The following is a 14,690-nucleotide window of genomic DNA, read 5'->3' as shown; positions in this document are numbered from 1 at the left end:
GAAAAGAACTGATAAATTCTTCTGTTCTTCATTCCTTCAGAGCTTCAGCAGCAGTATGTCTGTTATCACTTGGGAGGTTCCTGCTGGTCATTCTCTCAGTGGCCAAGAGAGGAACTTCATTCTGGACCAGAATGATTTAAACACTAGGGAGATAAAGGAAGAACCAGAACCACAAGGAATCAAAGAAGAACAGATTGGACTCTACATCGTTCAGAATGAAAAGCAGCTTGTAGTTAAGCAGAAGGTTGAAACCTTAATGGTGCGTTCACACCAAACGCGATTTCTGCAAATTTTTCGCCTCATTTGTGCGCTTTTGCCCGCTTCACATTCCGCGTGAACTCCGCGTTGCCATTCGGCAACAAGCGGCAACGCTTCGCCGCGTCATCAAATAGGAGGAGTTTCCATCTGCTGCTTGCTAGTTTCAACTGAACATGACGGACATGGATTTCACGTATAATTACGGTGTTTTACTTGTGGAGAGCCGAAAAATGCCGCCGACATCAATGTCCCTGGGTTCACCAGATTCTTCAGGAACGGGAACAGTTCGGAGAGTACCACCACTTACTCCAGGAGCTGCGTCTGGATGACGGTCGATTTCAGCGGTACTTTCGTCTATCCAGGACCCAGTTCGAAGATCTGCTGCCCCGTGTTGGGACACGAATCGGCCTCCAGGACACCAACTACCGGCGACCGCAGTGAAGCCAGCCCGAAGCCGGACACTCAAGCTCCGCGGAGCCAGCGGCATCCAGCCCATGGCCGATCCGAGTCAGGCACCCAGATTTCGGCTAGCTGCTCTCTGTTGCTCCCTCTTCTGACGCGCGGTGGTTCACTAGGGACCGTCAATAAGTTTCTGAACCAAACAATCGTGGAAAATCTGAGTGCCTGAATCGGATCAACCGTGAGCCAGATGCTGCTAACTCCGCGGAGCTTGAACATCCAACTTCAAACTAACTTCACCGCGGTTTACCGGCGCTGTATCCCCGCTGCTGAACACCTGTCCATCTGTCTTCGGTGAGTAAAAAAAAACAGCCGATTTTTAATGTCCACATCTCCTAAATATAAGATATTGGTGCCTAAACATAACCAGGCCAGGTCCTTTCTGTACTTGTCTTGGTAAAAGTAATTAGTTGAGTCATACAACTCTGGTTTGCTGCACACCGCCACCATGATCTGGTCCTCCATCTTCACTGACAACCGCTTCTTCTCCGCTGTGGTCCTTCACCCTACGTCACAGCCACATCCAGTCCCTGATTGGTTGACGCGACGCGAATTTAGGAAAAAGTTCAGATTTTTCAACTCGTCTATCGGTCCGCTCCCGCTTCGCTTGCCGCGCCGCGCCCTCCGCGTCCTTCGCACCGCGTCGCGCCGCTCCGCTCCTGAACGCGCCTCTACATAGGGATAACATGTAAATTGGCCGCTCCTTTCGCAGAAATCGTGTTTGGTGTGAACGCACCTTTAGAGTCATTCATGTCTATTTAGAGAAAGACATCAGTGAACCAGAAAAGAAAATGGACCAACTTCTCTTTCTAACATCCCATAAAGTTGGGAACCAACATCAGCAAGCCATATTTGCTATGTTGAGTTTCAATAATGATGCAGGGTCTCAGAGTGCTAATTAATATCATAACTGTACTTAATTTCTTACGATGGAACGCTAGGTGTTTCATCGTAAATGGACAAGAATTCAAAAAGTATGTAATAGAGTCTGAAGTCAAACATGATATCTGCATTTAAGAAACGTGGCTACAGCCTCACCTTGAGTTTATCTTACCTGGATATGAATCTGTTAGGTTTAATAGAGATAACAATCAGGGTGGAGGATGTGCAAAATTTGTAAGGGATAGAAAACCATTTCGAAAAGTAGCAACTGCAACAGAAGTAGAATGTGTAATTATTGAAATCTATAAATTAGATGGAAAATAATTAGTAATCGACAATCATCTATCAATTATAAATAATCCTTGTAAATCATTAAGTGTAGAAACAGTAGAGGGATTAATTAGACCAGGAAATGAAAAAGAAATATGGTGCGGAGATTTCAATGCACACAATAGTTTGTGGGGAAGTAAACATACTGACAATAATGGAAAAGCAGTGGAAGAACTAATGGATGTTAGACAACAAGTATGTATAAATAATGGAAATGGCACAAGAATTGACATACGGTCTAACACATTATCTTGTATTGATCTTACTGTTGTTTCTAATAATCTGTCAAATTCATGTGAATGGAATGTAAAGAAAGCACAAGTATCAGCACCGATCATTCTCCAATAATCTACTACATAAATGTCGAAATGGATTTACAAGAAAGACCTATTCATTCAAGAAATGGAAGTTTGAAAAAAACTGACTGGGAAAAAGTTTAGGAAATTTGTCGTATTTTAGCAGAAAAAATCTCAATGGAGGGAGATATTGAGGAATGTGCAGCTGAAGTTTCAGATTAAATTCTAAATGCAGCATTGAACAGCATACCGCACAAGTCAGTAAGGGGAAAAGGAAAACAGTACCTGTGCAGAATGATGAATCTACAGAAGCTATTAAAGAACAGAATATGGCAATGAGAATGTTAAGGAATAATCCGAACCAAGAGAATCAAATTAAATATCAGAGGAAGAAGGCTCAGACTCGAAGAGTAACTAAAAATAGTAAACCGAATGCTTACAGGAATTAATATTCTACTGTAGGAAGTAAAGTTAAAATAGGAGAGATGTGGTCAATGTTAAAGAAAATGGGTGAGATAAAAGTATATGTTAAAATATCAGTATTACAGGATGATGGGACATTAGCACAGAGGGTTAATTTTAAATGAAAATAGGGATGTATTTATTTCCAAAGAAAGTGAGGACAGCGTCATGGATGCAGAAATCAATATGAATGAACTAGTAATAGTGTTAAATAATATTAGAAATACTGCTGCAGGAGGAGATCAACTGAGTTCTCATGCTCCAGAAATGACCTGAAATAATGCTAGAGATACTATTACAGTTATTTAATAACATATGGAAAGAAGGCAAAATACTTAAAAGCTGGAAGAGTTCATTAATACTGCCATTCAATAAACCTGAAAAGATTCTAATTATTCTGGTAATTTTAGACCTATTGCCCTAACATACATCTATGCAAATGGATGGAGAAGATAATTGTCACAGTGTTACGTATTGCTCTGACCCACATGCAGAATCACGCTCAAGGGAAACGGGTACAAGTTTGAAAAAAGGTTTATTTAAGGAGAATGAATCGGTATGGTGTGCAGGAACAACTGTAAGGAAAAACGACAAGTAAGTAGCACAGTAAATGAAACCGGAACTTAAATGTGAAATGTCTTTTACTAGGAGGGAGTAGGCAATCCGCCAGGAGGAGAGGGATTCGGACTGGAGAATTAGTGAATATGTAGACAATGGTAAGTCCGATGATTTCTTAGTTACTTGGGTTAGAGCTTGGAGTGCAGGTGAAGCGTCAGCGGAGAGGTGGAGGGTGGACAGGTTAGGTTAAATGGTCTCTAGAGAATCCGGGTCCAGAAGCAGCCAGCCGGGGAAGTTCCAGAGTTCGGCGTCGGGTAGGTGTGTGTGGAAGATCCTTCCTGGGGAGATCCTAGGAGCGAGGCTAGTGCGAAACGAAGCCACCGGGGCCAGTCTGGGTAACCTCCAGGTAGTCGCCGGTTGAGTTCACTAAGAAGAACAAAGAACAAGTTAAACGTTGTCGAAGGCAAAGTACACATAAATTTAATTAATACGAGGCTGGTTGAGTAGCTACCACAGAGGCTAATACTCGAGCGACGAGATGCTGGCTAAACTCCAGCCCCGATAATAATAGCCAGAAGACTTAATTACACCCTAGAGTAAAAAGGATTATTTGCACCATATCAAAGTGGGCTCATCTCATTAAATTATTTTTCCTTTATTCTTTTCAACTCCATCTACACTCATATACAGGGGTTGGACAATGAAACTGAAACACCTGGTTTTAGACCACAATAATTTATTAGTATGGTGTAGGGCCTCCTTTTGCGGCCAATACAGCGTCAATTCGTCTTGAGAATGACATATACAAGTCCTGCACAGTGGTCAGAGGGATTTTAAGCCATTCTTCTTGCAGGATAGTGGTCAGGTCACTACAAGATACTGGTGGAGGAAAACGTTTCCTGACTCACTCCTCCAAAACACCCCAAAGTGGCTCAATAATATTTAGATCTGGTGACTGTGCAGGCCATGGGAGATGTTCAACTTCACTTTCATGTTCATCAAACCAATCTTTCACCAGTCTTGCTGTGTGTATTGGTGCATTGTCATCCTGATACACGGCACCGCCTTCAGGATACAATGTTTGAACCATTGGATGCACATGGTCCTCAATAATGGTTCGGTAGTCCTTGGCAGTGACGCGCCCATCTAGCACAAGTATTGTGCCAAGGGAATGCCATGATATGGCAGCCCAAACCATCACTGATCCACCCCCATGCTTCACTCTGGGCATGCAACAGTCTGGGTGGTACGCTTCTTTGGGGCTTCTCCACACCGTAACTCTCCCGGATGTGGGGAAAACAGTAAAGGTGGACTCATCAGAGAACAATACATGTTTCACATTGTCCACAGCCCAAGATTTGCGCTCCTTGCACCATTAAAACCGACGTTTGGCATTGGCATGAGTGACCAAAGGTTTGGCTATAGCAGCCCGGCCGTGTATATTGACCCTGTGGAGCTCCTGACGGACAGTTCTGGTGGAAACAGGAGAGTTGAGGTGCACATTTAATTCTGCTGTGATTTGGGCAGCCTTGGTTTTATGTTTTTTGGATACAATCCGGGTTAGCACCCGAACATCCCTTTCAGACAGCTTCCTCTTGCGTCCACAGTTAATCCTGTTGGATGTGGTTCGTCCTTCTTGGTGGTATGCTGACATTACCATGGATACCGTGGCTCTTGATACATCACAAAGACTTGCTGTCTTGGTCACAGATGCGCCAGCAAGACGTGCACCAACAATTTGTCCTCTTTTGAACTCTGGTATGTCACCCATAATGTTGTGTGCATTTCAATATTTTGAGCAAAACTGTGCTCTTACCCTGCTAATTGAACCTTCACACTCTGCTCTTACTGGTGTAATGTGCAATCAATGAAGACTGGCTACCAGGCTGGTCCAATTTAGCCATAAAACCTCCCACACTAAAATGACAGGTGTTTCAGTTTCATTGTCCAACCCCTGTATATATAGGGGGCAGCATTGCGCTACACTAGCGTAAATGATTAGACAAAGAAGGAGGAAGAAGAGAAAACATTTAATAAAATTCATAGTTCAAGTAACATTAGAAATGAAGGAAGGAAAGGGAGGGAAGCCACAAAACTGAAATACAAATATTTACTACAGAACACTGAAGAAACAAATAACTTAATGAATGAACCATTTACAAAAGCAGAACTGAATTCTGCTTAGAAAATTAAGAATAAGGGCACCTGGTAAAGATCAGATTTGTTACACAATGATACAACATCTCAGTGAAACACCCAAAGACGTCATATTAGAGCTTTATAATAAAGTCTGGGTGGAGGAGGAGCTGCCTCAGAGCTGGAAGGAATCAATCATCGTACCAATAACTAAACCAGGAAAAAACAACACAAAACCAGAAAATTATAGACCTATTGCTTTAACATCAAATGTATGCAAAATAATGGAAAAAATTATTAATAATAGATTAACATATTATTTGAATAGCAACGGGTACATTACTAAAGTGCAAAGTGGTTTTAGAAAAGGGAGAAATATTAATGATCCAACATTGTGTTTAGAACATGAAATCAGAAGAGTGCAAGTTAATAAAGAAAGTGTAGTAGCTGTATTTTTTTTACATAGAGAAAGTTTATGACATGATGTGGGTTGAAGGATTACTGATTAAATTAAATTAAATGAAAATCAATGGGAAAGTGTTTAACTGGATTTAAAAATTTTTTAACAAATTGAACTCTTCAAGTTAAAATAGATCAAGAAATATCAACAAAATATACTGTAGAAAATGGAACACCTCAAGGTAGTATTACAAGTCCAATATTGTTCACTATAATGATAAACGACGTATTTACAGAAATTGGAAAAGAAATAGGATGTTCACTTTTTGCAGATGATGGAGCCATATGGAAAAGGGGGAAAATGTAAAGATAACTGGAAAGAAAATACAGGCGAAGAAAAGAAGGATAGAGGAGTGGGCTTTTCAGTGGGGATTCAAGTTCTCAGTCGAGAAAACAAAAGTTATTGTATTTACACGGAAAAAAACAAGAGAGGAAATACAATTAAAATTATATAATCAAGAATCAGAAAAAGTTAAATGTATAAAATGTTTAGGAGTACGGTTTGATGAGAAAATCCTATGGAATATACATATTCAGAAAATGATAGATAAATGTAAGAAAGTATTAAATATTATGAGATGTTTGGCTGGCAGTGACTGGGGAGCAGACAGGGAAGCGTTAAAACAAATTTACACAGGATTGATCCGATCAAATATAGATTATGGAAGTATTATATATGGTTCAGCAGCAAAGACTGGAAAAATTAGATATTATACAACATCAAGCATTAAGACTTTTACAGGAGCTTTCAAAACAACACCAACAACAGCACTTGAAGTAGAAATGGGAGAAATGCCGTTAGATTTAAAGAGAACACAATTAACAATAAATTATTGGATAAATTTACAAGGCAATAACCTGGGTCACCCAACACGAGAAATCTTGAAGCCATGCTGGGAAAAAATTAAAAAAGAGACAAGAAGTTTTGGATGGATAATTAAAAAAATAACAGAAGAGTTTCATATACAAAATACACTAATAAGTCCAATACTGCCAGTAGCTGTTGTTCCACCCTGGATCTTACCAGAAGTACAGGTAGATATGTCATTAATGGAAAAAAAGAAAAGAACATGTATATTAGATTTAAATATAGTACAGGAATATGTTAATAATTATTACCAATACCTTCAGATTTATACAGATGCATCAAAAATAAATGACAAAATAGGAATAGCATTCATAGTACCGGAATTTCAAATAAGAGTAGGAAAACAAATCACAAATGGTTTATCAGTATACAGAGGAGAAATGTTAGCAATACTTTTAGCAGTACAGTGGGTGGAAGACATAAAACCTTTAAAAACAATAATTTATTCAGATTCAAGCTCAGTATTATTGAGTTTAAAACGTAACCATTCAGACAGCAGGTCAGATATTCTACTAGAAATATAGCATACTTTATTCAGACTACAAATGATGGGTTTATCAATAGTATTTTTATGGGTTCCAGCACATATTGGAGTTAAAGGAAATGAGATGGCAGATAAGATGGCTAAGAACGCAAAGCAAAATAATATAAATTTTACAGTACATTTAAGTAAATCAGAAGCAAAAAGCATCATCAAACAAAAATTTAAGGAAGAATGGCAGAAAAGGTGGAATGGAGAAAGAAAAGGAAGATGGTTTTATAGGATCAAAAAGGCAGTCGGTGAAAAAAGAACTGGAAGAAGGAATAGAAAGGAGGAAAGGGTAATAACAAGACTAAGATTATGATATACAGGACTCAGTTATACACTTTTTAAAATGCATAAACATAATACAGGACAATGTGACCACTGTGGGATGGATGAAACAATTGAACATGTTTTTATAGTGTCAGAAATATGAGCTGGAAAGAAGAGGTATGAAGAGAGAATTTGAAAGGATTAAAGAAAAGTTTAGTATAATAGATTCATTACAAAAGACAATAGGGAGCAAACATATACAAATTATTTTAAGATTTCTAAAAAGAACAAAATTATTTAATAGAATTTAAGTATATAAGAAGATATTAATCCATGATGAACCACACTCCATACCAGTGGTGGCGGTAATGCACACCTACATTTTCTTGCCAACCGCCATTAAACACCAGAAGAAGAAGAAGAGGAAGAAGAGGTTGATGCTCTTCTGCTCTTAATTTAAATATGTTCTAACACCACCGATCACTCTAAGTGCTAGTACCATTTGCAGCATCTCTTTAACAACAAATGTTTTTCTAGTTTAGGCAGCAAATGCAGCCTGAGAGAGACCAGTTAGCCTCCGTGCTAACTCAGAAGCTAACTCTCCTTGGATAAACAGCAAAGAGTTTCCTTTTTAGAAAAAAGTGCGAATAGGACCTGACACACAAAATAATGGACATTTATTGGACCCTGAACTGTTTCGAGTCTTTAAATAGAAAAGCGAGTTTGGCCGGTAAGAGAATCGTTTTGAAGAGGGGAACAGTAGCTAGCCAGCAGTTGCGCTGACTGGCTGCAGCAACACGTCAGCGTATCCGCCATATTGGAAGAGGACACAGCGGCCAGTAACCTGGCTGAAATGTACCAGCTGCTGTTTTTACCGGAATAAAAACGTTTTGGGCTTTTAAAATTTTCAAGAACATGTGTTTTTGCATTCCGGTTTAGTATGTCTATGTGATGTAAGTCATTTTTAGTAGACGCAACCAGTTTCCTTTCAGAGGACAACATAGAAGGGGCTCCACACAGAGAATATTGGATGTTTGTTGAACCATGTATGACTAACTAGCTAACATAAATATAGAAGAAGGTATGTTGGCAACATTTTCTAAAGACTTATGTCAAAACAGTAGGTTTAATCTGATAGAGCAATAAGGGTACTTGAAAGGATACCAAGATCATGTGTAAATGTTAACAAATAAAACGGCTACATATTTTTAAAGCTGAAAGTCTGAAATTAGTGTCGCTTAATCTGCGTTAAAGCTAATTGATTGGTTGGTCCGTGGTTGGGAATGGCTTGTTTGGGGGAAACATGGTAGCATGTTTTAGTGTAACTATGGTAATTATATTGGATTGGACATTCAAAGCTTTTTATTGAGAAAATCTTTTTTTCTGGGGTTTCAGGTAGTTTCTTTTCTAGTTGCTAGCTGCTCCAGCTTTAAAGCACTTTTTTTTTTTGAATGAGTCACCTGAATTATTCTGAACCAAGGTCGTTGGTGCTTTAGAAAGCAAAGTATTAACTGGAAAATTAACTTAAAAATGAGGTCAGAGACAGCCTGTCAGAGCCCAGATTCAGTCCCCTGTCTGTTTCTGTGGCAGAGGCAGTTTTGAAGCAGAAGTTGAAGAATGAAATGCAGGTTTGAGTTTAAAGCTGTTAACAGAGCATTAGTTTCAGACACCCATAATAAATGGCAGCTGCAGACTCCCTGACACCAACATGCGTAGTAGAAAAATAGATGCTGTGTTGGCTTTGTAGCCCCTTAAACACAATATGTCAGTGCAATTCCATGTTGTGATCAAGAGCACCTGGCTGCTGACACTGTGTCTGTGCACCATTTGTCACCGGGTGAGGACATCATTGCACCAATTTGTTTTACACAACATTTTCCAACGACTGGACCATGCACCACATGCCCTGTTCAGACCTAGTAGAGAAACCATGTGACTGTTCTGAATATATCAGAGTTGTTTGGGTGCAGAGGAAAATGTCTGCAATACTGAATGCACTCAATACATCAACAGAATACAGTTAAATACAGACTGTGTGTTCAGTAGTAGTTTATTCTTTATCATTTTACATTGTCAACTGTTAAAGATGTAATAAACCCAGATGCCTCTGAAGGGCCATGTCTGACCTCATTCTCCAGTTAATACTTTGCTCTCTAATGTCTCCCACAACCTACCACCATCACTTCTATCAGTGTGATCGGATGAATATCTGTTAAAGAATGCACAAAGTGTAGCTGGTGGAGATGTTTTCCAGATCTCTATGAATGCATTTTACAAAAAAAGTTGTCATTAATGTTTTTCTTCTGTTCTTTATTCCCTCAGGTCTTCTGCAGCATCATGTCTGTTACTACTTGGGAAGTTCTGGCTGATAATTTTCTCGTAACTAAGGAGAGGTCCTCCATTCTTGATCAAAAGACATCAACCGAATTGGAAATAAAGAAAGAACTGGAGAAACCAGAACCACTGACTGAGAAAAAACAAGAACCAGAATCTCAACCAATTAAAGAAGAACAGGTTGAACTGTGGATTTTTCAAAATGAAAGGCAGCTTGTAGTGAAGCAGGAGACCAACACCTTTATGGGTACTTCGGCTTATGTGGAAATATTCAACAATGGACCAGAACTGCAGCAAATGACAGGTATAAAGGAGGAACCAGAGCCTGTACAGATTAAAGAAGAACAGGAGGAATTAGAACCTGGTCAGATGAAAGAGGAACTCTGCAGTAATCAGGATGAAGAACATCTTGTTGCGAAGCAGGAGATGAACGGCTTTGTGATGATTCCTACTTGTGAGCAAAAAGACAACAGTGAACCAGAATCAAACAAGACCCAGTTCCTCTCTGCAAACAGCCTTGAAGCTGACAACCAACATCAGCATGGAAGCAATCAGAAAGACTCAGGATTAAGTAGAGAAAAAGATCTGAGGCCAAAAAAAGAGGTCTCAAAGAAACTCATCAGAGGTCATAAACATCGTGTAAATGATTCAAAACTAGAAAAGCAGGAAAAAATGTTGCCCTCTTGTGAAGTATGCGGTAAATGTTTTACTCAGCGCCGGTACTTGACTGCTCACAGGAGAATTCATACAGGTGAGAAACCGTATGCTTGTGAGTTATGTGATAAATCTTTCAGGCAGGGCAGTGATTTGACTCGTCACATCAGAACTCACACAGGTGAGAAGCCATTTTCTTGTAAAATTTGTTGTACATCTTTTAATGACAGTAGTCATTTAACTGTACACATGAGAACCCACACAGGTGAAAGGCCGTATCCTTGTAAGGTGTGTTGTAAATCTTTCAGTAAAAACTGTCAGTTGACTATTCACATGAGAACTCACACAGGTGAGAAGCCTTATTCTTGTAAAATCTGCAGTAAATCTTTCAGTAATGGTAGTCATTTGACTAATCACACAAAAACCCACACAGGTGAGAAGCCGTTCTTGTGTCTAACTTGTGAAAAAGCTTTTGCCAGACAGTCTGACTTAACTGTGCACATTAGAACCCACACAGGAGATAAGCCGTTCCTTTGCCTGGTTTGTGGTAAAGGTTTTGTCCAGAAAACTACCCTGAGTTATCACATGAGAACTCACACAGGTGAGAAACCCTTTCCATGTGACCTGTGTGATAAATCTTTCATACAAAGCAGTGATCTGTCTCGTCACCTTAGAACCCACACAGGTGAGAAGCCGTTCTCTTGTGAGTTATGTGATAAATCTTTTAAACAGAGTAGTGATCTGGCGAATCATGTAATAACTCACACGGATGACAAGCCGTTCTCATGTGTAACTTGTGGAAGAAGTTTTAACAAACAATACAACCTGACTGTCCACACGAGAACTCACACGGGTGAAAAGCCGTATCCTTGCGAATCATGTGATAAATCTTTCAGGAGGAGTAGTGATTTGGCCCGTCACATCAGTACCCACACAGGTCAGACACTGCATCCATGTAAATTTTGTCTTAAATCTTTTAGTGACATTAGCCATTTGACCATTCACCTAAGAACCCACACAGGTGAGACGCCCTATTCTTGTAAAGTGTGCAGTAAATCTTGTAGTGACAGTAGTCATTTGGCTAAACACATTAGATCTCACACCATAAAAAGGCCCTTTTCTTGTCTTACTTGTGGAAAAGGTTTTCCCAGGCAGGCTGACTTGACTGTGCACATGAGAACTCACACAGGTGAGAAGCCTTTCCAATGCCTGGCCTGTGGTAAAGGTTTCATCCAGAAAACTACTTTGACCTATCACATGAGAACTCACACAGGTGAGAAGCCTTTTCCTTGCAAGTTGTGTGATAAAACGTTCATGCAGAGTAGTGATTTGGCTCGTCATCTCAGAATCCACTCAGGTGAGAAACCGTATCCGTGTACATTGTGTAATAAATCTTTTCGGCAGAGTAACGATTTGGCTCGCCACATAAAGACTCACACTGGTCAGAAGCCGTATTCCTGTGAGGTGTGTGCTAAATCTTTTAGTGTTAGATGTCATTTGACTTACCACATGAGGTCACACTCCGGTGAGAAGCCGTATCCCTGTGAATTATGTAATAAATCTTGTAATGATTTGGCTCGTCACACAATGACCCACAATGAAAAGAGGATTTCTCATGTGTGACCTGTGGAAAAGGTTACAGCAACCAATCTAACTTGACTGTTCACATGAGAACTCACACTGCTGGGAAAGTGAATTGTTTGGGCAGTTATTCACTGTCAGAAAAAATGTACAATTAATCCCTTTTGTCCAGTTATGGGTAAAAAGAAGGGGGTAGGAACCAGTGCTGCACCAAAATTATGCCACAAATTCCAGATGGCGCAAGAATTGCAACAACTGACAGAGAAAATAATATAAATCAGTTACAAATTCAGGAACTTATCATTTAACTAAGAAACCTAAAATGTTGACATTTTTGGTGATTTGTGTTATTCGTGGTCAGTGTGAAATACAGGTCCTTCTCAAAATATTAGCATATTGTGATAAAGTTCATTATTTTCCATAATGTCATGATGAAAATGTAACATTCATATATTTTAGATTCATTGCACACTAACTGAAATATTTCAGGTCTTTTATTGTCTTAATACAGATGATTTTGGCATACAGCTCATGAAAACCCAAAATTCATATCTCACAAAATTAGCATATTATTAAAAGGGTCTCTAAACGAGTTATGAACCTAATCATCTGAATCAACGAGTTAACTCTAAACACCTGCAAAAGATTCCTGAGGCCTTTAAAACTCCCAGCCTGGTTCATCACTCAAAACCCCAATCATGGGTAAGACTGCCGACCTGACTGCTGTCCAGAAGGCCACTATTGACACCCTCAAGCAAGAGGGTAAGACACAGAAAGACATTTCTGAACGAATAGGCTGTTCCCAGAGTGCTGTATCAAGGCACCTCAGTGGGAAGTCTGTGGGAAGGAAAAAGTGTGGCAGAAAACGCTGCACAACGAGAAGAGGTGACCGGATCCTGAGGAACATTGTGGAGAAGGGCCGATTCCAGACCTTGGGGGACCTGCGGAAGCAGTGGACTGAGTCTGGAGTAGAAACATCCAGAGCCACCGTGCACAGGCGTGTGCAGGAAATGGGCTACAGGTGCCGCATTCCCCAGGTCAAGCCACTTTTGAACCAGAAACAGCAGCAGAAGCGCCTGACCTGGGCTACAGAGAAGCAGCACTGGACTGTTGCTCAGTGGTCCAAAGTACTTTTTTCGGATGAAAGCAAATTCTGCATGTCATTCGGAAATCAAGGTGCCAGAGTCTGGAGGAAGACTGGGGAGAAGGAAATGCCAAAATGCCAGAAGTCCAGTGTCAAGTACCCACAGTCAGTGATGGTCTGGGGTGCCGTGTCAGCTGCTGGTGTTGGTCCACTGTGTTTTATCAAGGGCAGGGTCAATGCAGCTAGCTATCAGGAGATTTTGGAGTACTTCATGCTTCCATCTGCTGAAAAGCTTTATGGAGATGAAGATTTCATTTTTCAGCACGACCTGGCACCTGCTCACAGTGCCAAAACCACTGGTAAATGGTTTACTGACCATGGTATCACTGTGCTCAATTGGCCTGCCAACTCTCCTGACCTGAACCCCATAGAGAATCTGTGGGATATTGTGAAGAGAACGTTGAGAGACTCAAGACCCAACACTCTGGATGAGCTAAAGGCCGCTATCGAAGCATCCTGGGCCTCCATAAGACCTCAGCAGTGCCACAGGCTGATTGCCTCCATGCCACGCCGCATTGAAGCAGTCATTTCTGCCAAAGGATTCCCGACCAAGTATTGAGTGCATAACTGTACATGATTATTTGAAGGTTGACGTTTTTTGTATTAAAAACACTTTTCTTTTATTGGTCGCATGAAATATGCTAATTTTGTGAGATAGGAATTTTGGGTTTTCATGAGCTGTATGCCAAAATCATCCGTATTAAGACAATAAAAGACCTGAAATATTTCAGTTATTGTGCAATGAATCTAAAATATATGAATGTTAAATTTACATCATTACATTATAGAAAATAATGAACTTTATCACAATATGCTAATATTTTGAGAAGGACCTGTAGGTTCTTAAAGGCCAATGCTTACTCTGCAAGAACAGAGAAATGTGTTTCTCTGCCAGGGAGGAAACAACAACGGGAAACGTTTCTGTACCTTCTGTTTGTTCTCTGCACATATTCTGGGCAGAATGTTTTTCTTGCCTGGTGAAAAAAAGTGGGTGTCACGGTGGGAAATATCTGTAAGGACTTGGCGAGTTGTGCACTTTTAGGTTTTGTGAAGTATGAGATTAATGCACTTTGTTCCTCAAATAAAAGGTTATTATGAATAAATATTGCCATGCACTGCTTGGTTTAGGTAACCAGTAAATGAGTGTGACTGATGCTTTGTTTGCTATTGCAAATTGTTTAAAATAAACATAATTTGTTGCTTATTTCCAGTTTTTTTGCTGTTTTATTTTCATCATGAAATAATGAAAGTATATTTCATGTTGACCATTGACTAATATTATGACGGATGAGAAAGGTTATAAGAGAGGTTTGAGAAAATGCCCCTTTTTCAACCTGTTTTGCCAAACTTGCTAAATTGTTGTGGAAAACTTTTGACTAAACGTTACACAACTTGAGCAACAACCTAACTAACAACAAACTTAACAACAACCTATGAGCAACAACCTAACTAACGCGGGACACGACTACTCCA

The 14,690-nt window shown here is 39.9% G+C and overlaps 1 protein-coding gene across 3 annotated transcripts; it reads left to right on the top strand.

Moving 5' to 3' along the window:
• The first annotated feature begins 7,916 nt into the window (after positions 1-7,916).
• LOC124873729 (zinc finger protein 271-like) lies at positions 7,917-12,527 on the top strand. Of its 3 annotated transcripts, none has more exons than XM_047374629.1 (2): positions 7,917-8,234; positions 9,827-12,527. In XM_047374629.1, exon 2 carries the CDS (start codon positions 9,842-9,844, stop codon positions 12,113-12,115), a length of 2,274 nt encoding a protein of 757 aa, XP_047230585.1. In that variant the 5' UTR covers positions 7,917-8,234; positions 9,827-9,841; the 3' UTR covers positions 12,116-12,527. The 3 variants fall into 3 exon arrangements, with proteins under 3 accessions (XP_047230585.1, XP_047230584.1, XP_047230583.1); XM_047374628.1 differs by having other exon boundaries at positions 7,917-8,457; XM_047374627.1 differs by having other exon boundaries at positions 7,917-8,585.
• The last annotated feature ends 2,163 nt before the right edge of the window (positions 12,528-14,690 follow it).

This window comes from Girardinichthys multiradiatus, chromosome 9, assembly GCF_021462225.1.
Source record: "Girardinichthys multiradiatus isolate DD_20200921_A chromosome 9, DD_fGirMul_XY1, whole genome shotgun sequence".
In the NCBI taxonomy this organism is placed as follows: domain Eukaryota; kingdom Metazoa; phylum Chordata; class Actinopteri; order Cyprinodontiformes; family Goodeidae; genus Girardinichthys; species Girardinichthys multiradiatus.
Note: the sequence above shows the minus strand (reverse complement) of the source record. Positions and strands in the feature narration are given on the sequence as shown.

Bases quoted from the DNA above. Each gene is read 5' to 3' on its own strand.
- LOC124873729 (XM_047374629.1), top strand. From the start codon at position 9,842: ATGTCTGTTACTACTTGGGAAGTTCTGGCTGATAATTTTCTCGTAACT.